Source organism: Onthophagus taurus, chromosome 3 (genome assembly GCF_036711975.1).
Source record: "Onthophagus taurus isolate NC chromosome 3, IU_Otau_3.0, whole genome shotgun sequence".
Classification (NCBI taxonomy): domain Eukaryota; kingdom Metazoa; phylum Arthropoda; class Insecta; order Coleoptera; family Scarabaeidae; genus Onthophagus; species Onthophagus taurus.
In genome coordinates, this window is record NC_091968.1 from 3,471,413 (window position 1) to 3,489,642 (window position 18,230).

The 18,230-nt window shown below is 30.5% G+C and overlaps 1 protein-coding gene across 2 annotated transcripts; it reads left to right on the plus strand.

Moving 5' to 3' along the window:
- The first annotated feature begins 4,290 nt into the window (after positions 1–4,290).
- Positions 4,291–12,277, plus strand: LOC111429577 (anoctamin-6-like). 2 transcript variants are annotated; one of them, XM_071195412.1, is made up of 13 exons: positions 4,291–4,677; positions 4,729–4,939; positions 4,997–5,208; positions 9,979–10,136; positions 10,204–10,294; positions 10,349–10,478; positions 10,632–10,796; positions 10,851–11,167; positions 11,223–11,362; positions 11,415–11,620; positions 11,675–11,774; positions 11,827–12,008; positions 12,059–12,277. In XM_071195412.1, the coding sequence occupies exons 1-13, from the start codon at positions 4,304–4,306 to the stop codon at positions 12,191–12,193; spliced, it is 2,421 nt and encodes an 806-aa protein (XP_071051513.1). In that variant the 5' UTR covers positions 4,291–4,303; the 3' UTR covers positions 12,194–12,277. The 2 variants fall into 2 exon arrangements, with proteins under 2 accessions (XP_071051513.1, XP_071051514.1); XM_071195413.1 differs by lacking the exon at positions 12,059–12,277 and having other exon boundaries at positions 11,415–11,618; positions 11,827–11,918.
- Positions 12,278–18,230: the final 5,953 nt, after the last annotated feature.

Here is an 18,230-nt window from a genome sequence, read left to right on the forward strand (position 1 = left end):
ATATTTCAATCAGATTAAGTTAACATATTATTGACAATTTAATTTTAATTTTGTCTTTTTTATCAGTCATTTTATCACATTAAAAATGAAAACTAAAAAGGCAATCGATAGAGATGAAACGATTTTTCTACCATTAATTTCTCAACAACTGAAAGTGATTTTAAAACGGCTTTTTGCATTAAAAAGAGGATACTTTAATTAATAATTGGTGTTATTTCCACAAGGATCCTTCAAGAAATTAATTTTATAGCGAATTTTGCAAGTTATCGATGAAAATTGCAGCAGTGAAAATTTTATTAAAACTTCAAATATTGTTTTCTCAAAAACTAAAAGTTATTTTTCAAAACCTGTTGGTTTATTGGAAAGAGGGCACTTTTATTAACATTTTGGGAAATTTTCATACTCGTATACCAAGAAATCCATTTTAGACGAATTTTTAAAACTTAATCGGCGAAAATTGCAAAATTCGAAAAAATTGTCTATAATTTCAAAAATTTATTTCTCAAAAACTAAAACCGATTTTTCAAAACGGCTTGTTGCATTAAAAAGAGGATACTGTAATTAATAATTGGTGATATTTCCACAAGGATCCTTCAAGAAATTAATTTTATAGCGAATATTGCAAGTTATCGATGAAAATTGCAACATCGAAAATTTTATCAAAACTTCAAATATTGTTTTCTCAAAAACTAAATGTTATTTTTCAAAACGTGTTGGTTCATTGGAAAGAGAACACTTTTATTAGCACTTTGGGAAGTTTTCATACTCATATTCCAAGAAATCGATTTTATACGAATTTTTAAAACTTAATCGGCGAAAATTGCAAAATTCGAAAAAATTGTCCATCATTCCAAAAATTTATTTCTTAAGAACTGAAAGTCATTTTTCAAAACGGCTTGTTGCATTAAAAAGAGGATACTTTAATTAATAATTGGTGGTATTTCCACAACGATCCTTCATGAAATGAATTTTATAGCGAATTTTGAAAGTTATCAATGAAAATTGTAACATCGAAAATTTTCTCAAAACTTCAAATATTGTTTTCTCAAAAACTAAAAGTTATTTTTCAAAACGTGTTGGTTCATTAAATAGAGGACACTTTTATTAGCACTTTGGGAAGTTTTCATACTCATATTCCAAGAAATCGATTTTATATAAATTTTTAAACCTTAATCGGTGAAAATTACAAAATTCGAAAAAATTGTTGATCATTTCAAAAATTTATTTCTCAAAAACTAAAACCGATTTTTCAAAACGGCTTTTTGTATTAAAAAGAGGATACTTTAATTAATAATTGGTGATATTTCCACAAGGATCCTTTAAGAAATTAATTTTATAGCGAATATTGCAAGTTATCGATGAAAATTGCAACATCGAAAATGTTATCAAAACTTCGAATATTGTTTTCTCAAAAACTAAAAGTTATTTTTCAAAACGTGTTGGTTCATTGGAAAGAGGACACTTTTATTAACATTTTGGGAAATTTTCCTACTCATATTCCAAGAAATCGATTTTATACGAATTTTTAAAACTTAATCGGCGAAAATTACAAAATTCGAAAAACTTGTCGATAATTTCAAAAATTTATTTCTCAAAAACTAAAACAGATTTTTCAAAACGGCTTTTTGCATTGAAAAGAGGATACTTTAATTAATAATTGGTGATATTTCCACAAGGATCCTTCATGAAATGAATTTTATAGCGAATTTTGAAAGTTATCGATGAAAAATGTAACATCGAAAATTTTCTCAAAACTTCAAATATTGTTTTCTCAAAAACTAAAAGTTATTTTTCAAAACGTGTTGGTTCATTGGAAAGAGGACACTTTTATTAGCACTTTGGGAAGTTTTCATACTCATATTCCAAGAAATCGATTTTATACGAATTTTTAAAACTTAATCGGCGAAAATTGCAAAATTCGAAAAAATTATCCATCATTCCAAAAATTTATTTCTCCAGAACTGAAAGTCATTTTTCAAAACGGCTTTTTGAATTAAAAAGAGGATACTTTAATTAATAATTGGTGATATTTCCACAAGGATCCTTCAAGAAATGAATTTTCAACATAGAAAATTTTATCAAAACTTCAAATATTGTTTTCTTAAAAACTTAATGTTATTTTTCAAAACGAGTTGGTTCATTGGAAAGAGGATACTTTTATTAGCACTTTGGGAAGTGTTCATACTCATATTCCAAGAAATCGATTTTATATACATTTTTAAAACTTAATCGGCGAAAATTACAAAATTCGAAAAAATTGTTGATCATTTCAAAAATTTATTTCTCAAAAACTAAAACCGATTTTTCAAAACGGCTTCTTGTATTAAAAAGAGGATACTTTAATTGATAATTGGTGATATTTCCACAAGGATCCTTCAAGAAATTAATTTTATAGCGAATATTGCAAGTTATAGATGAAAATTGCAACATCGAAAATGTTATCAAAACTTCGAATATTGTTTTCTCAAAAACTAAATGTTATTTTTCAAAACGAGTTTGCTCATTAGAAAGACGATACTTTTATTAACATTTTCGGATATTTTCACACTCATATTCCAAGAACTGGATTTTATACGAATTTTTAAAACTTAATCGGCGAAAATTACAAAATTCGAAAAAATTGTCGATTATTTCAAAAATTTATTTCTCAAAAACTAAAACCGATTTTTCAAAACGGTTTGTTGCATTAAAAAGAGGATACTTTAATTAATAATTGGTGATATTTCCACAAGGATCCTTTAAGAAATGAATTTTATAGCGAATTTTGAAAGTTATCGATTTAAATTGCAACCTCGAAAATTTTATCAAAACTTCAAATATTGTTTTCTCAAAAACTAAAAGTTATTTTTCAAAACGTGTTGGTTCATTGGAAAGAGGACACTTTTATTAGCACTTTGGAAAGTTTTCATACTCATATTCCAAGAAATCGATTTTATACGAATTTTTAAAACTTAATCGGCGAAAATTGCAAAATTCGAAAAAATTATCCATCATTCCAAAAATTTATTTCTCCAGAACTGAAAGTCATTTTTCAAAACGGCTTGTTGAATTAAAAAGAGGATACTTTAATTAATAATTGGTGATATTTCCACAAGGATGCTTCAAGAAATGAATTTTATAGCGAATTTTGAAAGTTATCGATTTAAATTGCAACATCGAAAATTTTATCAAAACTTCAAATATTGTTTTCTTAAAAACTTAATGTCATTTTTCAAAACGAGTAGGTTCATTGGAAAGAGTATACTTTTATTAGCACTTTGGGAAGTGTTCATACTCATATTCCAAGAAATCGATTTTATATACATTTTTAAAACTTAATCGGCGAAAATTACAAAATTTGAAAAAATTGTTGATCATTTCAAAAATTTATTTCTCAAAAACTGAAACCGATTTTTCAAAACGGCTTGTTGCATTAAAAAGAGGATACTTTAATTAATAATTGGTGATATTTCCACAAGTATCCTTCAAGAAATCAATTTTATAACGAATTCTGAAAGTTATCGATTAAAATTGCAACATCGAAAATGTTATCAAAACTTCAAATATTGTTTTCTCAAAAACTAAAAGTTATTTTTCAAAACGTGTTGGTTCATTGGAAAGAGGACACTTTTATTAACATTTTAGGAAATTTTCATACTCATATTCAAAGAAATCGATTTTATATGAATTTTTAAAAGTTAATCGGCGAAAATTGCAAAATTGGAAAAAATTGTCGATCATTTCAAAAATTTATTTCTCAGGAACTGAAAGTGATTTTTCAAAACACATAGTTGCCGGATATCCGTTCCACCACTAATTTACAGTATATATTTATGTATATACAATTTACATAGTTGCAGCTTTCAGACTTCAATCTGCAACTATGCTTTTTTTTCCAAACAGCGACTGTATTTTATGATAGATAATCTTGTCAGTATGGTCTTTACTTAGCTATGATGTTTACATTAAAATGACAATTTAAGTCAACCATAAACGTCATAAACATAAAATAATACTTCAAAGAAAGGGATCAAAAAGAATCTTTTAATGGCCAAAAAGCAATTCGGTGTAATTTTTGAACCTGAAGTGAAAGCACCAGCAGATTTTATTTTAATACAAAAGAAGTTAATAATAAAAAATATATATAATATTAATAATAATAAAAAATTTTATTTATTTATTTTAGCACATGGTTTCGAACGTTTTATTAATAAATTTCTTAATAACTAATACAATTAGTATGATTTAAAAATATTTCAATCAGATTAAGTTAACATATTATTTTAATTTTTTGTTTTTTATTAGTCATTTTGTCATTTTAAAAATGAAAACTAAAAAGGCAATCGATCGAGATGAAACGATTTTTCTACCGGAAGTAAAACCCCCGGCCGATTTCATAATCGTGCAAAAGAAGATAATATCGGAAGCTGCCGAGATGCAAAACAAGAAGTTCATATCGAACTTGAAAAAATCCGGATTGACTGTTGAATATGTTGATGGAGTGAGATACACGGATTTAGTTTTTATTAAAATTAAGGCGCCCGATGATGTCTTAAAACGTTTGTGTGGTATTCACGGTTTATTTCCAACGTATCAACATGATAACACCATGCCGGAGTATACAAGGTGGCTCAAATGCCTGAAAACAGTTATTTCTTTAAAACCGATTATTCAAGATCCAATATTTCAAAGATGCAGGTTTGTTATTATTTAATTCGAATTAAATTGGAGTTAGTTTTTAATTTTTAGTCGTTCTGTGAGGGGGGAAGAAAATGTAACATTTACGAGTTGCGAAAAAATCACTTTGGTTACGTGTGTTATGGAAAGAACGTCGTATGGAAGTTCAGAATACGAAGAGGGATTAGACAATTTATTAGAGAGTAAGAATTTTGTGGATGCTTATCCTTTACATGATGGACCAGCTGAGTGGACTACTTCCGGCCCATTAAATGACAGACAAGTTAATCATTTAAAAAAATCGTATTAAATCTAATTAACTTATTTCTTATTAATTTAGATTTTGGCAAGATACTGGGCTAGTTGGTGGATGATATGTAAATTCCAACCGCTTCATATCATTTATAAATATTACGGATCTGAAGTTGCTTTTCATTACGCTTGGTTAGAATACTACACAAAGCTCTTGTTAATCCCACTTCTTGGTGGAATTATTGTTATTATGATTGGATATTATTATTTATATTTATCTCCAGAAATGATTGAAAGAGTGTAAGTTATAAAAACATATTAACAAGTTTTATTCCTTTTTATCATTTAACACTGTACAATAATTTTACCTAAACAAAGCTTCCCTTGTTGGTACAACCGTTCTACTATTCGTGTTATTAAGGAAAAGCTATAATTTCACAAAAGGTGGAAGTCCGGTGGATGGAACTGTGATTATCTATCTTTTTCAATTTTGCGTCGTAGATCTAAGAAATTAATAGCTGCTGATTACAGACTGATTGCTGTTGGGGAAGCCAAAGAAGATACGGTCGTTTGTTAATAGCAAAAAGAGTTTTTCATCCGGCATGCCAGCCTCAATGACTTCCATTGATGGAACTATAGTTGACTGGATTACTTATCGTCTGTTTTTGTAGATGGCAAAATCGACAGCTCAGTGGTTGCCCATGTGTCTGGAGTTTTGCCGTGGTCTTCTAGCCCTGGCTCGGATGGTATTCCAACTTCATTCTTAAAAGAGTTTGCTACTGAGCTGTCAACGCCACTGTCAAAGTCTTTACTTGAAGGTGTTTTCCCAAGTATGTGGAAAACGGCTTTCGTTATTCCAATATTTAAATCCGGTGATAAACAGTTGGTATCCTATTTCTACCCTTTCAGCATCCCCAAGGTGTTTGATCGGTGGAGTCTAATCTGTTGTCCTATGTAAACTTTATTCATTCTGCTTTAAATGAGAATACTCAGGTTGATCATACTATTCTTGTACAGAAACATATCTATCTAACGTATCTAACAGAAATCAAGCGGTCAGGATTGGTAGCTTTGTATCTGATTATTTTTAATATTAATTTTCGTTATTATGAAGATGTTTTGTTGGGGATATTTTCCTTGTATGCATCCCGAATATGTAATAAATAAATCAATAAATAAGCAAGTTCTAGCATGCAAAAATACCAAGAAAGAGAAAAAAGGTTGTTGGTGTCAGTCGAAATGGTTCTAATTGATTAAAAATATCTTTGTGTTACTCATTAACAGCAAGGCATGTTAATAGCATTAAAAAATATGTTTTCCAGAACTTTCAAAAACATGAAATTATGAGAAAAGTTGATTGGTTTGAATCAAAATGGTTCCAATTGGTTCTAATCTTTCTTATATTTCTCTACTTCTATAAATTCTTTTTACTAGATTACAATTGGGTTCATGCTAGGTTCATAACCCCTTAAATATTGGCTGATTAAATAAATTATTAACGAGAGAATTAAAATTTATTAATATAATTAATTTTTTTATATCAATTCATCTAATACAGTGAATTTTACTTAACCATTTGTGTCCCAAGAAGTCAAAAATGTTGAAACTTTGTGACAGAATTAAAACGCTATCAAAATACACTCAGTAAACCCCTTTGGAATCAATTTTAGCAAAATATGCAATCCCCACATTCCAGGGTACTTGAGTTGCTTTAGCAGAACAATTTTCACAACTTCCTCTTTCTTTTGAATTTGCGCTGACATTTTCGTGGACGCAGTAAATTTGAATATTTATTTATCAGACCTGTAGCTACAGAACGACGAAAATCTGATAGAATATTGAGAAAAAACATACTGAGCAAAAACTAACATTTTCGCATAATCTAAGTGTCAAAAAGATGCTAATTCAAAAATTCCTGGAAGCCGTGTTTATTGAAATTAAGAAATGAAACTTATTTTAAATTGAAGCTTAAAGCTTTTTGTTTAAATCGATATATAATAATCGGTCGGTTGGATTGGAAAAATATTGAAAAAAAATGTTGAAACAAAACTTACATTTTCGTATAACCTAAACGTATCAAAAAAAGATGCTAATTTAAAAATTCCTGGAAGCCGTATTTATTGAAATTTAGGAATGAGACTTGCCCTAAATTAAAGCTCAAAGTCTTCTCTTTAAAATGATGTATAATAATTATTGGGTTGGATTGGAAAAATATTGAGAAAAAAAATGTTGAAACAAAACTTACATTTTCGTATAACCTAAAAGTGTCAAAAAAGATGCTAATTTAAAAATTCCTGAAAGCCGTATTTATTGAAATTAAGGAATGAGACTTGTTCTGAATTAAAGCTCAAAGCTTTCTCTTTAAAATGATGTATAATAATTGTTGGGTTGGATTGGAAAAATATCGAGAAAAAAAATGTTAAAATAAAACTTACATTTTCGTATAACCTAAAAGTGTCAAAAAAGATGATAATTTAAAAATTCCTGGAAGGCGTATTTATTGAAATTAAGGAATGAGACTTATTCTAAATTAAAGCTCAAAGCTTTCTCTTTAAAATGATGTATAATAATTGTTGGGTTGGATTGGAAAAATATTGAGAAAAAGAATGTTGAAACAAAATTTACATTTTCTTATAACCTAAACGTGTCAAAAAAAGATGCTAATTTAAAAATTCCTGGACGCCGTATTTATTAAAATTAAGGAATGAGACTTGTTCTGAATTAAAGCTCAAAGCTTTCTTTTTAAAATGATGTATAATAATTGTTGGGTTGGATTGGAAAAATATTGAGAAAAAAAATGTTAAAATAAAACTTACATTTTCGTATAACCTAAAAGTGTCAAAAAAGATGATAATTTAAAAATTCCTGGAAGGCGTATTTATTGAAATTAAGGAATGAGACTTATTCTAAATAAAAGCTCAAAACTTTCTCTTTAAAATGATGTATAATATTTGTTGGGATGGATTGCAAAAATATTAAGAAAAAAAATGTTGAAACAAAACTTACATATTCGTATAACCTAAAAGTGTCAAAAAAATTCCTGGAAGCCGTATTTATTGGAATTAAGGAATGAGACTTATTCTAAATTAAAGCTCAACGCTTTCTCTTTAAAATGATGTATAATAATTGTTGGGTTGGATAGGAAAAATATTGAAAAAAAAAATGTTGAAACAAAACATACATTTTTGTGTAACCTAAACGTGTCAAAAAAATATACTAATTTAAAGATTCCTGGAAGCCGTATTTATTGAAATTAAGGAATGCGACTAGCTCTAAATTAAAGCTCAAAGCTTTCTCTTTAAAATGATGTATAATGATTGTTGGGTTGGATGGGAAAAATATTGAGAAACAAAATGTTGAAATAAAACTTACATTTTCGTATAACCTAAACGTGTCAGAAAAAGATGCTAATTTAAAAATTCCTGGAAGCCGTATTTATTGGAATTAAGGAATGAGACTTGTTCTAAATAAAAGCTCAAAGCTTTCTCTTTAAAATGATGTGTACTAATTGGTGGGTTGGATTGGAAAAATATTGAGAAAAAAATTGTTGAAACAAAACTTACATGTTCGTATAACCTAAAAGTGTCAAAAAAGATGCTAATTTAAAAATTCCTGGAAGACGTATTTATTGGAATTAAGGAATGAGATTTGTTCTAAATTAAAGCTCAAAGCTTTCTCTTTAAAATGATGTGTAATAATTGGTGGGTTGGGTTGGAAAAATATTGAGAAAAAAAATTTTGAAACAAAACTTACATTTTCGTATAACCTAAAAGTGTCAAAAAAGATGTTAATTAAAAACATCCTGGAGGCCGTATTTATTGAAATTAAGGAATGAGACTTATTCTAAATTAAAGCTCAAAGCTTTCTCTTTAAAATGATGTATAATAATTGTTGGGTTGGATTGCAAAAATAGTGAGAAAAAGAATGTTTTACACTAGCACTATCACTAGAACTAACTTGTAGCACTAGTGTTAGTTGAGTTTTAATAGTTATTTAGCCTTAGATTGTGTTATATTTTTATTGAACGAAAAGTAGAACTAACTCTAAACCTAAAATCAGAAACATTCAGGTTTAGCCGTACGTCTCTTAAGACGGAAACTCATAGTTATCATAAGAACGTCACCTTTTCTAAGCAAAACATTTCCTTTGCAAAACTACCCAATGCCTGTACTATTAAGCTATGTTGCATTTTATGTGGAGTTATTCATATATTATGAATTATATGAAATTCCCAGTTTACAAAGTCAATAACATCGAAATATTATAATATACAGTGTGTACAAAAAGTATGGAATAATGGTTCTACAGCCTAAACTTCAAGTTATATTAAAGAAAGTTTCAAATAAAAGTTACTTTACACTATTTTCCGCATATCTTGGCGTAGAAATAAAATAAAAATGATGACGGCAGTCTGAGTTACGACACGGTGGGTGTGTTTTTTAAATGGAACACCCTGTATATTTTAAGGTTTTTGGATTCCTTTTGAAAAGGTGTTGCAAAATGCCAATAAGGTTTTAATGCTTTAAACTGCATAGTTTTCGAGATATTGAAACTATTATTTAAAAAGGTTTGACGTAGGCCACTTAGTTTATTTTATTTTAACACTAATGTAAAATTGCATATATTATGGGGATTTTTCGTTAGGAACACAGTTTGTAACGAAGATGTTTGGAGTCGGTATAAGCTCCGCCCATCCCTGTGACGTCAAGGCTTAGGTTGTCTATTCCATAATTTGGTTGTCGCTACGTCAAATCTTTTTAAATAAAAGTTTCGATATCTCGAAAACTATGCAGTTTAAAGTATTAAAATCTTATAGCATTTTGCAACCTTGTCAAAAGAAATCCAAAAACTTTAAACAATACAGGGTGTTCCATTTAAAAAACACACTCACCATGTCGTAACTCAGACTGCCGTCAAGATTTTTATTTTCTTTTACGCCAAGATATGCGGAAAGTAGTTTCAAGTAACTTTTATTTAAAACTTTTTTTAATATAAGTTGAAGTTTAGGCTGTAGAACCATTATTCCATACTTTTTGTACACCCTGTATGTATAATAATAATTATTTTTAGGAGAGAAATTTGTTTCTCAAAAATGAAAATATGTCCAGAATGTACATTTAAACAATGTTTTTACAAAAATCTTGAGGAATATTGTGATGTGGCAAAATGGTCGTTTATAATAGATAATAATTTTACTATAGGTCTCGCTGTTTTTCTAACAATTTGGGGTAAGATATTTAATAACTTAATTATTTTTTTAATACTTGATTAATTAATGAATTAATTTTTTTACAGGAACCGTTTTCGTCGAATTATGGAATCGGCACGAAAGCATTTTAGCATACAAATGGAATTTGCACAGATCAGCGGACCAACTTGACGAATTGTATATAAAAAACAATTTCTTTTTCGTATTTTTTAATTGTATTTGGTTTTTAAGGCCTAGTTATAAAATTCGCGTTAAAAATTACAAGAGGTATAATAAATTTACTCAGACTGAAGAATATTATACACCTATTTTTAAACGATTAGGATGGTATTTTATTTCAACTACTGTTTGTTTCTTGTTTGTAAGTTTTTTTTTTTTTGCATTTTTTAATACAACAAAACCTCGATATAACGAACCTGTGGAATAACCCGAGTTGGATTCTATCTATAATAGATAATATTTCGAGGTTTCACTGTATCACATTCAAATTTTAAACAATTTATTTAATTTGTAGTTCCTCACTGTAATTATTACGGATGGGTTAATTTGTATCACGGAACATTACGTGGAATATTCCATTCACAAATATGAAATATCATGGGCGTTGGATTGGTCGGGCACGATTGTCAAATTTTACAGCGCATTTACAACAATCCTTTTTATGCAGTTATATGCACCAGTAATTTGTTATAACAACATCATATTTATATATTTTTTTAATTTTTATTTGTAGCAATTAGATAGAATATCAGAAAAACTCACCGATAAAGAGTACCATCGCACTAGGGAAAGATATCTTAATTCGTACCTCTTTAAAAGTTACGTTATGAATTTTGCAAATAGTTACTTAATGTTGATTTATACAGCATATTTTAAAGAAATTAATTACACGAATCCTTCAGATTCGGATGTTTATGACGACGTATTTGGTATAGCTGCTGATGTTTGTCCTCCTGGAATGGGTTGTGTTGCTAGTTTATCAGCAAATGTTACGTTTACTTTTTTGAGAGATTATATCTTAGAACTTATAGTTAATATTTATCGCGTTTTGTAAGATATTTAAAAATTTTTTTTATTTCGTTTCATTTTCTTTATTTTTGATTAGGAACTTTGTTGGAGCGTATAGAAGGATTAAAAGTGCAAAGAAAGCGAAAGGAGAGTGGAGTAATATTCCCCAATGGGAACATGAATATTCTTTAATTCCAGCAAATACACTTTTCCTTGCAGAAAGTTATATGTCAATCGGTTGGTGAAACATTTAAATTAATTAACTTAAAATTCACAACGAAATTTGTAGTTTTAGAGTTTGGTTTATTGACATTTTTTATTGCATCGGTTCCACTTCTTCCGATATTAGCAGTAATTAACAACCTGATTGAATGTAGACTGACAGCTTATGCACTTGTTAGAAAAACGAGGAGAAATGTTGCGAAGAAAGTTTATGGGATTGCTGGTTGGAGGAGGGTTATGCTGATAGTCCTAAGACTTTGCTTTTTTATTGGTGTAAAAGACGCTAAGAAATTTAATTTATTTTTCTAAATCTCTTTGTTTAATTAGGGGAGTATAATTGCTTTTACATCTACATTTGTCGACAGAATGGTGTATTATTTTCAACATGATTATTGTATGAGCGGATTTATTAACCAGTCTATTTCTAGTTAGTGTTTTTATAGATTATTAAATATTTTTAAAAATATATTTCATTTCAGTATTCTTAGTTGATGATTACAGCGATAAGATGAAAAACCGATTAAGAGCTGAATATCCAAACGTTGAAACTTGTTTTTATACTGGACAAAAAAACAGTTTTAATCATACACAGCCCTACGAAAAATCACATAAATACTACGAACTCCTCGCACTTAGATTAGTAGTTATTGTTGTTTATATGGTAAAGTAATTCATAGAGCATTAAGAAATAATCAATAATTTCTTTTCCAGCACGTTGTTTATTTTGCCAATAGTATCATTTCATTTTTTATCCCAAAAGTGCCTACAACAATTAAGGATGCTCTCGCATACGACGATTTTATGAAGAGGACTGGGAAGGCAGCATCAAAACAAGGAAAGGTTTAATATAATTTAGAAATAAAGTGTTAATTTTTATTAGTAATGTTTCAACAGTGATTGTAATTCATTAAAATTTACTCTCCAAAAATGTATTTTAATTTTTACTATTTATGGATCATTTTGAACAACCTGATCTAAAATTGCTCAAAACATCTATAAAGTTGCAAAATTGTTCAAACCAGACATTTGAAACCGGCGAGACGATAGCAACAAACCGCTCAGCAACAAATTTTTTCCTTTATATTTCCACCTACTTCTAGAGCCCATATCTTCGTTATCTAGAAAGATAGCATCAATTTACCTCAGAATTACCAAACTTCACGGCCTTGTGCAGCCGTTGCCAGATAGAAATTCAACAAATCGTTTACATATTCGGAAAGAGCTGACCTTGGACTATCTTATTCCGAGTTTTCGTCCATCAATATCTGTCGGCGTCTGTAAAGAAAATGTTCCTGAAAAAGAGCCTACAGTTGGCAACAAACTTTACTTTTGTATTTCCATCTATGTACTTTTCGGACGGATATCTTTGTTATTTATAACGCTAGCGGAAAACTAAGCACACGGTTGGAAAGCTTGGTCGTTACTCTATCATAAACCGAGTTTTCGTCCGCCGATATGGTGATAATGAGAGCAAGAAAAAATAAGAAACGTCGTGCTATCACGAATTTTTGGCGTGGCTAAACCACGCTTGGGTTAATAACTCTCTTATATGACGGGGAGGAAACTCTAGAACTATATTCATCCTATGGCAAATTTTCTGCTCTTTTCATCGGTATATAACACATCTCAATCACACGTTTGCACAATCGTTTTTCAGCCCAGCAACAAACTTTTTCCTTGTATTTCCGTCTACTTCTAGGGCCAATATTTTCGTTATCTAGAAAGATAGCGAAAAACTAAGCACACGGTTGGAAAGCTTTGTCTTTTCTATATCTTAAACCATGTTTTCATCCGCCGATATATTAATAATAAGAGCAGAAAAAAATAAGAAACGAAACACTACATTTAAATCACCTCAAAATTGACCCACTTTAAGGCTTTGTGCAGCCGTTATCAGAGGGAAATTCAACAAATGGTTTACTATTACATATTCGAAAAGAGCTAACCTTGGCCTGTCTTATTTCGAGTTTTCGTCCGGCAATATCTGCCGGCGTCTGTAAAAGAAACATACCTGAAAGACAACCTACAGGTAGCAGAACGCAATCACTTCTTATCCTAACTTTCTTATTTGATGAAGGAAAAATTGGGACAAAATTTTACCCGAGAGAGAATCCTAACTTCATTTCATGTTGACAGATAATTTTTCATTCACTGATGATACATACACATTTGGATAAGAGAATCTGTCTCGATCTTTTAGGCGCAAAAAGGATTAATTCGGTCTTTGATGGGTTAATGTATAGATTGTGACGTTCAAAAATATCAGCTATACTCTGAAGATCAGAGTTAATACGTTCACAAGCAGCTGTCACATCAGACGGCGGAAAGGAGCAGTACAGTTGAGTGTCATCAGCGTAAAAATGCGATCTACAATATTTTATGAAGGTTTTAAAATGACATGTATACACAGTATACAAAAGAGGCCCAAGAATGGATCCTTGTGGTACACCCGACGATAAACTCAACGCATCCGAGATACTGTCACCAACAATAACTGACTGTCGACGATTTTTCAAATAACTCCGCAGCAATTCAACGGCCCCGTCATCCAGTCCAACAAATTGCAAAATAGAACACAGTAGGTCATGGTTGATTGTGTCAAATGCTTTGGAAAAATCTACAAGACACAAAACCGTGGCATTTCCCTTGTCTATTTCAGATACCACATCATCTATAATGGAAATCAATGCGGTGGTACAGCTGAAGCCAGGTCTAAATCCAGACTGCATTTCTGGCAAGATATTGTTTTTGTCTATAAAATCACGCAGTTGAAAAGCTAGAACCTTTTCAGTTACCTTCGATAGTACAGGAAGGATGCTTATGGGTCTTAAATGCATAAAATCAATAGGGTTTTTAATTTTTGGTAATGGTCTAACCAGAGCAATCTTCCACGAATCTGGAAAGACACTCTCACTTATACAGAAATTTACAATATGAGTCAAATATAAAAGAATATGAGGACATGATAACTTAATTAAACCAATATTTAATCCATCTATATCCGTAGAATTACTTTTTATTGAAGATATGCTTTTCATAATATCAATATCATTAATTGGAGTAAAAGAAAAAGTTGCATTAATCAACTTATTGCTAGTATAAAACTGAAAAAGCTCATTATCCACTGATGTATTTTGCGTTATGGAGTTTACAAAAAAATGGTTTATTTTGTCAGGATGACGGAGAGATCCAGGTATTATGCTGCGCTTAACGTTATTCAACCCAAGTGATTTCAGACCATGCCATGCGTTATATTTAGTTTATCAATTTAAAAAACGCGTATGCAAATGCGTAAGCGAAGTGCGTCGCACATCGTTGGAAAGAGCAGAAAATTTCCCATAAGAGAAAATGAATATAGTTCTAGAGTTTTCTCCCCTTCATATAAGAGAGTTATTGACCCAAGCGTGGTTTAGTCGCGGCAAAAATTCGTGGTTTAGGTAGTTCATAGTCAGAAAAAAGGACATCGTTAGAAAGAGCAGGAAATTTCCCATAAACTGAATATAGTTGTAGAGTTTTCTCCCTGTCAAATAGGAAAGTTATTAGTGCAAGAAATATTTGCTTTTTCAGGTGCGTTTCTCTTACAGACGCTGATAGATATTGGCGGACGAAAACTCGGAGTAAGATAGTCCAAGGTCAGCTCTTTCCGAATAGGTAAACCATTTATTGAATTTCCATCGCGTAACGGCTGCACAAGGCCGTGAAGTTTGGTAATTCTGAGGTAAATTGAATGCAGCGCGACGTTTCTTATTTTTTCTTGCTCTTATTATCAACATATCGGCGGACGAAAACTGGCGGTTTAAGATAGAGAAAAGACCAAGCTTTCCAACCGTATACATAGTTTTTCGCTATCTTTCTAGATAACAAAGATATGGGCCCTAGAAGTAGGTTTAAATATAAAGGAAAAAGTTTGTTGCTGAGCGGTTTGTTGCTATCGTCTCGCCGGTACATTTGAATGACATCTGGAAAGATATTGGAAGACACAAAATATCTAGAAAATGATTGAGAGATGTCCGCAATGATGTCGAGGGTTGGTACAAATGATATTATATATAGTTAACACCTGCCACCACGTCGCAGCAATAGAAGAAAATACTGACACAATTAAAAGATAACCGATTAGTATATAAGTCACGTTTATAATCCTTTCTATTAAGTCTTTGTTTTAGGGCCGGTTTATCAATATCTAGTTAAGTCGATTTATCTGTCGGTTAAAATTGTATCTAATAGATAACGTCGACGAATCGTTAATCTACCCGTAGCTTAGGGTTATCTTTTAGATAAATATGACATTTGGATACCCACCAGATTGAAGTACTGGTTAAGGGTTTACCTATTAGATATTGTCAAAAAGATATGAGCGCAAGTTTGGTTGCTTGGTGAAAGGAAATGACATCAAAACCAAAATATAACATAATTCAAAGGTCAAAGTCAAAAATAAATTAAGCTATTGTGGTGATGGATAAGCAGGAGAAAGTGAAAAGATCCTCTAATTTTACTAAAGCAGAAAAAAACTTGCTGATTGATTTGGCAAACAAATACAAAAATATAATAGAAAATAAGAGAACCGACGCTGTAACATGGAAACAAAAAGATGAATGTTGGGGTAAAATTACTGCAAAATTTAATTGTTGTAGTATTGGAATAGTAAGTAAAAACGTTGAAATAAAACAAATATAAAATAATCTGAATTCATGGCTTTAGCCAAGAACTACAAAACAACTGCGAATGAAATATGATAGGATAAAAAAGGAAATAAAAATTATTCTGGGCACAAAAATTACTTAAAAGGCACGTGTGGTGGAAAGCCAATGAAAGAACCAGTTCCATCCACCGAAAGTGAAAAAACTTACAGATACAATTTTGTTGTCTGTAACAGGATTTATGAAAAAGGCAAATGCCTTTTCTTTTAAATTAGGTGGTATTTTTTAAAAATTCATTTGTTAGTAATGAATGGTATGGACATTAATAATATCGATACAAATGTAACAAAGGACGTCACAGAAGAAGACGTTATGTGCCACTGGAATGAATTTAAAGTTGCAATGCTACAAACCGAAAAACATCCGGCATTACAACTTCAAAGTAATTTCCAGGATAACACTTCTTCTTCTTTGGAAACACAAAATATTCCTCCAAACACTATATCAGAAGTAGAGATTACCCCAATCATAGAAGTAATTCCTTCGGAAGTTATTACCAAAAACAATGTCAAAATGAAAATGAGTCTGATTATGCAGAGTTATGCACGGTATGCACTACGGTGTTACTTGATGCTTATTATACTTACTTTTATAGAATGGTCGAGCCGTAGGAGACCTGTTATTAAAAAAAAGTTGTAACAAATCTGTACCAACGCAATTTGAAAACTTGGTAGAAAGAAAGGAAAGTTTATTAACAGCACTCACAGAACAGTTCAGTAAGCAAAATATTTGGACAGAAGAAGAGCATAAAGTAAAGATGGAACTACTTGGCATACAAAAAGAACAAGAAGCCGTAAAATTACGTACACTTCAAATGGAATTGGAAATAGCAAAATTGAAATTTCCACAATATCAATCTGGGGATTAGATCGCCATTGGATTTTTTTTATAATTTGTTATATTGTTATAACTTATCTTATAAGTGATATTTGAGTATAGTATTTTTTATTTAAATTCAACTATTTATAGACAACGTATTTCTTAATAAACAACAATCCACATTTATACGAATTCTTTAAATTATACGAATATAATTACGAATTCAAATAATATCTAAATAAAATTGATTATTATGTTATAAATTTTAATTTAGGAGGTTAGGAAAATAATTCGCGAAAAGTTGATTTCTAGCATTTCCTAGTAATTCACCATCTTCTATATCAAGGTTATCTACCTCGACAGTATTTACATTTATTCCAAGATCATATGGAGGTATTTCTTCCTTTACATTTATTGCTATGTTATGTAGCACTGCTCTAGCAACAATTACTGTCATTGCAGTTTCTAGTTTCAATCGGAGCTTGAGTGCAAGTACAGGAAATCTTCTCTTCCACATGCCATATTGCCGTTCCACTGGATTTCTAGTTCCTATTAAAGATTCATTATATAGTTCTTTTACTCTATTTCGGGTATTCAGCAAAGGTGTTACCAAATATTTGGTATTACGATATCCGCTGTCACCTACTAGCAAAGCATTACCATACTCATTATTTTCAAACCTTTGCTTTAATAATGAATTATCAAAATTTTTAAATCCACCGAGGACACAGTTTAAACATTCAATGAAAAAAAGCCCTTTCGATTCCGGAATGTCTCTGCACGTGGTCCACCTATAATTATTATCCACTCATTAATATTAATTCATATGTTTCGATTAAAAGAGATTGCTTACCTGGCGAAATAATGCTAATATGAGTACAGTCGATACTGCCTATCACCCGTGGAAATCTAGCTTTTCCATAAAATTGTTCTTGTGATTTCTCTATTTGGTCACCAGTAGGCATACGTAGTTAGACATTATCCTTATCTTCATCGCTTTCTAATAAATACTCATGTAAGAATTCCATTAAAGAGGTTTTCGAAAACAAAGCACACGGGAATGACAACTCACAAATCAACTTCACAAACTAAAGACAATTATTCAAATTTGACCAATCATGTTTTATTTCCGTTTCTAATGTTAACACTCAGGGGTACCAACTGTTTTCTATCTTGTTGTTTGCTGCCTGTCGGGTAGAAAGTTGCTGGATAAACGCGTCACTGAGGTTATCTGTTAGACAAGTTTATCCATGAGTTGCGTATCTAACAGATTTAACTCGACATTGATAAACCGGCGCTAAATGTCATAAAATAAGCTTCATTTTGACTTCGAATAAAAATCATTTTTAAAAAATTCCAAACGT

Coding starts and splice junctions, on each gene's coding strand:
- LOC111429577 (XM_071195412.1), top strand. CDS start 4,304: ATGAAAACTAAAAAGGCAATCGATCGAGATGAAACGATTTTTCTACCG. Junction 10,295..10,348: donor GCGGACCAACTTGACGAATT/GTATATAAAAAA, acceptor TTGGTTTTTAAG/GCCTAGTTATAAAATTCGCG. Junction 10,479..10,631: donor CTACTGTTTGTTTCTTGTTT/GTAAGTTTTTTT, acceptor TTTAATTTGTAG/TTCCTCACTGTAATTATTAC.